Here is a 6177-nt window from a genome sequence, read left to right as displayed (position 1 = left end):
TAAATGTCATGGTTTCAGTTCAAATCTAAACTAAAGCCATGACACTTATTTTGAAACGGAGAGACTAAACGATGTACTCGTGGGTACTATCGATTTTTTTTGTGAATGGCTTAAGGCCCAACTATTGAACATCATAGGTCTTTACAAACACACACATACATCAAATCTTGGGTTGCCGAAGTCTTCTTCCTCCCGCATCCATCGGCAGATCGCCGCGAGCATAACTCGATGCCGCCTCAGGGCCTCCGCCTTGACAGCGCAAACTTTCTTTTAGATGCAAGAGCTTGTAGAAGCAGCGGCCGAGAAGTCACCGATGCAGACCGGGAGATGCCAGCAACCACGATCTTAAGCAAATCATCGCCCCGGAGAAGAAAACACCAATAAGGGGATATAGAAACTCTCAAGGCAATGAAAGTTGGCCAAATCCATATGGATCCACCGAAACCATAGCCCACCCCCCACCCCACGATAAACGTACCAACGGAACGGGGAGTACATTATTCCTAATTTAGAACAACACCGCCGTCTTGCCACCCCATACCAAACTCGAAGACAAGAAAACCTTGAAAAAAAATCACACTTACCGTTGCACGACAAGTCTAGGTCAGATATCAAGCTCGTCCTTGTCCAGGACCATGCACCTAGTCCCTCTTATCCTGTGACCTAGAAAGGCTGGGCTGCCTTTGAAGATCGCTGCATTGGATCACCAACACCACCATGGAACATCATCTCATTAAGACTGCCGCTCGAGCAGACATCACCTCCACTATCCCGCAGTAGCCCTCCAACTCCACAAATAGGCCGCCACCGATCAGGACCTCCCTGCCACCGCCACGGGCTTTGCCCAGGGACACGCATAGTACTACCAATTCTTGAATATCAGTCTCATAAGCAACTAGGGATGGTATCACATGACATATGTGGTAAGCTATCTAAACACCCAATATGTCCAAGTCAGCTCATAGATTAAGAGTGTGGCTACGTGTATCTCCTAGTAAAAAAAAGTAACTAGAGATGTCAGCATGAACACAATAAATAAACTAGATTACAACCAGCTCAGGTTACTGAAGCAACTGCATATGTTCAGTTACAGCCTCAGCAGGCAGCTCAATGAGATTAACAATTTGGATACAAATAAATTCCACAGTTCATAGTCCAAACAATTGAATCAACGCCGTACAGAACTGATTTACTAGGGCTAAAGTTAGTGCAGCTCAACAGGATTCGTCAAAAAGGAGCTAATGCAGCTTACATATAATGGGTTTCTGGGTCAAGAACCAACAATGGTCGATGGCATCTCAGCACATCCAATTTGGAGATAACCCGGCAACTCCAAGAATATCAATCAAGCCTTCCGGGATTATGTCCCACTCCTTGTCACCCTTCGGAACATGTCTTTTATGTTCTTTGATCCTACCTCAGGCTTCAGTTTCTTCGCAGGCCTCCCTTTGCTTGACTTGGCACTGCTATTTCCTACACCACCCTGTATTGACGCATTTGACAAGCTTAGAGAACATGGTGTGAGCGTTGAAAAAAGATCAAGCATTCTTGAGGAGTTTACCTCTGAGGGACGAGCTGGAGCAGGTACTGGAGAACTATCAGCACAAAATGACGTGTCATTGGTTTTGGCCATATCATTTATCTCATTGATGTCTAACCTGCAGTGGAGCAGATTGTGGTAGCGTGAGACAGATGGACAATAGCAAACTACTGACTCTTCTTTTCTTTTCTATTTGCGAGGGACTCTTGTTGAAAGAGACAAGTCTTACTTCAACTTCTTGCAGAGTACCATTAGCCACGGTTCATCCTTCAGGTTTTCACGAATTATTTGGACAGCCTCCTTCACTGTAGCGCAAATAGTAAAAACATCTCCATAAGAACATCACATGTACTTACTGGGCACAAAGACAGGGTAATCTCAGCTGTAACTACAGAAACAACGGTACCAACGAAGTTATATAACTTGACCTATCCCTTTTTCTATGCCCATCCACTGGGCTTAGATGAACATACTATAAAGCTCCCTTAAGTTTACACAGTCCAATTTTGCGTGAAAAGAAAGTCCGAGGATTATTGTCATAGCTTAAGGCATGTTGGATATAGATCATACTAATGACCCATGTTCAATAATATGGTCATACTCATATCAATGTGGAACTTATGAGCAACATTTAACTGTTTGATTAAGATGAACAGACACTTGTAAAAATAAACTGGCCAATAAGATGACGAGAAGTTACAGTGACATACACAGTTCTCTTTCTCCTTGAGCAGCATAATTTTTACCTAACTTGGAGATAGCCTCTTTTATACTGTGTACCTGTAAATGAGATTGAGAGTACATATTTAATTACTGATAGTACAGAGAAGTGAAAAAGTATGATTTGGAATTCAATTCACCCACAAAGTTACAATTACAGAAATAAATCAAAACATAGTAGTAACTTACCATGAGAAACTGTTATCCTTTCTGCTCTTGTTCAAGGATTAAGTGAACTAGCGACAGCAGTGCATATCTATTGTATGTTCACATTTATGCTCGTTAGCTTTGCCCATCTAGTTCAATTAGTAGCTTAGCTTTTCTTATCTTTTGCCTTGTTTTTGTCAGTGTCACCTCCACACAGGTAGGAACATGACAAGATGCATTACTTTGGTTTCTCAATGAATGGTATATCTTAAAATGTTTTTGTGACAACAAACGGCTCATCAGTATAATAAGCAACCTTATTATCATGCTGTAGGACTCTGCTGCTCACTAGTTAGTAGTCACTACAGTGAACACTCATCACCTTCTCAGCAATTGCTCTCTGACGTCTTGGTCAAGAGGATTGGAGTACCCCAGCGGATGCCCTCTCTGCAATCAAGCGATTGAGACAATCCCACACCTACTCATGGGCTGCTTCGCTCATAAGTGTGGCAAGGTACTCGCAAAGTTCTCCCTTCAGTTGATCGCACTGCAAGCCGATGATAGCTTCAACATCTGGCTCAAGAGCACGGCCGAGAATGTCGGCCCTGGCAAGATGAAGGAAGTGTGATCTCCCATGATCCCCACGTTACAGGGGATCTGGAGACTGCACCACTGCGGAATGACTGTGCTCTTTGAAGATGCCACGGTCCGCGCTGGTCATTCTCTGGATGCAGTTAGGGTGCGAGGTAGGTAAGTTGGCTATGGTTCTGGATATAACAAATAAAGAACAAATCGTGCATACCCTACGAAGTGTCCAATATGGTCAATGTTTTCTGAACCTACCTGCTTATACAACCTATCTAATCAAAGCAAACTACAAAATGGTGTGGGCGAATTATTATTCAGTAGTCTGAACTTGGGACTTCATTTGTTAACACCCTTGTTCAAGGCAAACAACAATTAACATTTAAGTGATTTCAATAATCAGATAAGTGAGCATGTTTTCTTAATGTGGTATAGCATACCTCCCACCCTAACTGCAGTTCACGTCACTGCTTTCATAAAATGCAATGCAGAACTAATCTTCTTCAACAAGGATAAAGATCAATAGGTGAGCATAATGAAAGTTGGTAGAGTAAGAACTGACACAACCTACCTTACAGCACAGCCAAGTTAAGACCTTGGAATCATCTAGCCTGAAGAACTTCATATTAGCAACTTCTGCAGTAAAGATAACATCAAAACGAAATGATTCTGTAAGAACTATTGGATATGTTCTCATAGTATGCAAGTACGGAAATAAGTGGTGCCAAAAACAACAAAAAATGGTAAAGTTATTGTGTCTGGCAGTACAACCGGTAGGAAACCACCATCCAAGAAAAAGAAAACAAGATCGCATGTATGAACTGTCTAATGTAGTAATGGTGTTGTTTCGAACACAAGCAGTAGCAAAGTGGTCAAAGGGAACAACTGTCAGGTTGCAACTTGCAAGGGAGTACTAGTAATTAACAATGTCACAGCAACTTCATATAGTTGTAATTGTACATTGAATGTATATTCCAAAGACCTACCTTTAACTTCACAAACCAGTTCCACATGCTTTCCTGCTATACTCATGAGGTGCTGATATCCAGGATAACCTTCGATGTATAAAATTTCATCCAGCTGTCTGAATTTTCCTAGATCCTTACCGTTCTGCAACACAGGGGAAGGAATTGCTTTTAAATTGAAAAAAAAAATTGATGAAATAAGAATCATGTACCATAAAATTTATCTTTGACCACACATACCGACATACGTGCAGCTTCAAGAAGTGGTAGAAGAATGAAGATGGGGTCAACAAGTGTGCAATAGTAAACGCTACCATCTGTAGGAAGGAAAGCAGGATTCAACAGCAAAACTAGGTACTGAAATTAACGGCAGAAGCAAAGTAGATTTATGTTGATGTGTTCTACATGATATACAAAATAGAGAATGAGAAGAACATCATCATTCCTTTATATTATCATGTTCCTTAAAACTAAGCCGATACTGATTTTCTTGGGTTATAAATTTGAACTGGCAGGTTTGCTGAGGCAAGGTAACAAACCATATATGCTGCCTATACGAAACGACAATAAGATATGGGCTTCACCCCTAAGGAAAGTAAATCAAGTTTTGCAGAGCAATGGCAAAACTGCATGGCTGGTTTATGCTTCTACCATACCTTCACAGACATAATCTCCCAAGAACCAAGAACCATAACGCTCCTTAAACCAATTGAACTCATGAAGTTGGCCATCAGTGAACAGATACTGTGTTTCTTCTTCTGTTTGATGATAAGGAAGAGTCAATGCAAGCTGTTGGTTTATCTTTAAAGGATCTTCTACAACAGAACTACTCTAAATTGGCAATAGACCCATCACAAGCCACAAGCATCATCATGTATTTTTCTATGTCCTCGGCGATCAGAAACTTATACTGAGGTAAGTAAGCTTGGGCACCTAGTTTCGGATGGCGAAGTAATAGAATATTCCCTTGACCATTGGCGCCAGAAGGGCCTGCAAAGAAACACAATGGAGTCTGATTATAAATATGGGCCCCCCACCACAAATCGGATGCTAGAGGCGATCACCAGCTAGCGGACTTATTACATCCTGTTGTCCTTTCAACCAGGCCACGCAAACTAACAGAGCTTAAAACAGAATACACCATATAACAGTGGAAGCAGTGCTAGAAATGTTGAGGGGATTGCAGGAACTCACGGGGAGCAACAAGGACACGGGGCGGCAACGCCATGTTCTCACACCACAACGCCATCAGCGGTGGTCGTTGGCCCCTTCAGCTTTGTTACTGGTGGCACGGTTTGGGTTCTGGTTCTACTGCATCATTCAGATTAATCCAAAAAGGAACTAATTACATAAGACTGCATTGATCTGTACAACAATAACAACAAAAACAGAGAAGGGTCACCCAAGCATAAAGAAGTCACCAATTTCAGTTCGCTGGTTCCACGCGCAGATCACGCGGCGGCGTTGGTGGCGCCGGGCACCGGGGTGCGCAGGGATTAGGGAATGGGGCAAGGAACAAGTCAGCGGTGGAACGCGTACCTGAGGAGGGCCGGGGAGGTCGCCGGGGGTACTGCCTCTCCGACTCCGAGTTCTTCGCCCCTGCGTCGCGCCGGCAGGAGAGACGAAAGGGGACGGCGGTAGGGTTACTTTTGGCGCCACGCCGGCCTAGCCTCCCGCGTCTACCCTTTTCAGCGTTGCCCTTGCCCTGCTCTGTGCGCCCATGGGCCTAATTAAGCCCACCTGTCCATAGAAAGCCCTGACGGCCCAGAGTCCAAAAGCACTGGACAGAGTCCAAGCCCACGTTGGCGCTGACTCTCCGGTCCTCTCGAGGATGCCCGCTGGTCGGCGGGGAATTCCCTATTCGCCGCTCTCTGCGGCAAACAGACACTGCTTCGCACAGGCGATCAGGCGATCGCTCGGTTTTGGGCCGGCCCGTCTGCGCGTTTTCAGCGTTCCCAGCCGGTTTTTTACGGTTTTGGGAACCTTCTAGAAGGTTCCTAAACCGGATTTCTTTCTTTTCTGTTCTTATTTATTTATTTTTTCCTTTTCTCTCCCTGTTTCCTTTTTCTGTTTATTTTCTTTACTTGTTTCTTTTTTCTTTTCATTTTCATTTTCTTTCTCAGATTTCTTTTTCTTTTTCAAAAATGTTTACATTTTACGAGTTTTGTTAAATTTTATAATAAATGTTCGTGTTTTTAAATTTCGTTCATAACTTGCAAA

General features: G+C 43.2%; 1 protein-coding gene across 2 annotated transcripts; it reads right to left on the bottom strand.

The window, feature by feature from the left end:
• Window positions 1–1059: 1059 nt before the first annotated feature.
• Window positions 1060–5617, bottom strand: LOC119364599 (ribonuclease H2 subunit B-like). 2 transcript variants are annotated; one of them, XM_037630080.1, is made up of 11 exons: window positions 5497–5617; window positions 5152–5265; window positions 4891–4947; window positions 4614–4715; window positions 4198–4274; window positions 3979–4102; window positions 3564–3628; window positions 2251–2320; window positions 1770–1845; window positions 1562–1658; window positions 1060–1483 (listed from the first exon to the last, which is right to left on the bottom strand). In XM_037630080.1, the coding sequence occupies exons 2-11, from the start codon at window positions 5204–5206 to the stop codon at window positions 1361–1363; spliced, it is 846 nt and encodes a 281-aa protein (XP_037485977.1). In that variant the 5' UTR covers window positions 5207–5265; window positions 5497–5617; the 3' UTR covers window positions 1060–1360. The 2 variants fall into 2 exon arrangements, with proteins under 2 accessions (XP_037485977.1, XP_037485976.1); XM_037630079.1 differs by having other exon boundaries at window positions 5152–5268; window positions 5497–5611.
• Window positions 5618–6177: the final 560 nt, after the last annotated feature.

This window comes from Triticum dicoccoides, chromosome 2B (assembly GCF_002162155.2).
Source record: "Triticum dicoccoides isolate Atlit2015 ecotype Zavitan chromosome 2B, WEW_v2.0, whole genome shotgun sequence".
In the NCBI taxonomy this organism is placed as follows: Eukaryota; Viridiplantae; Streptophyta; class Magnoliopsida; order Poales; family Poaceae; genus Triticum; species Triticum dicoccoides.
This window is presented reverse-complemented; position numbering and strand designations above follow the sequence as displayed.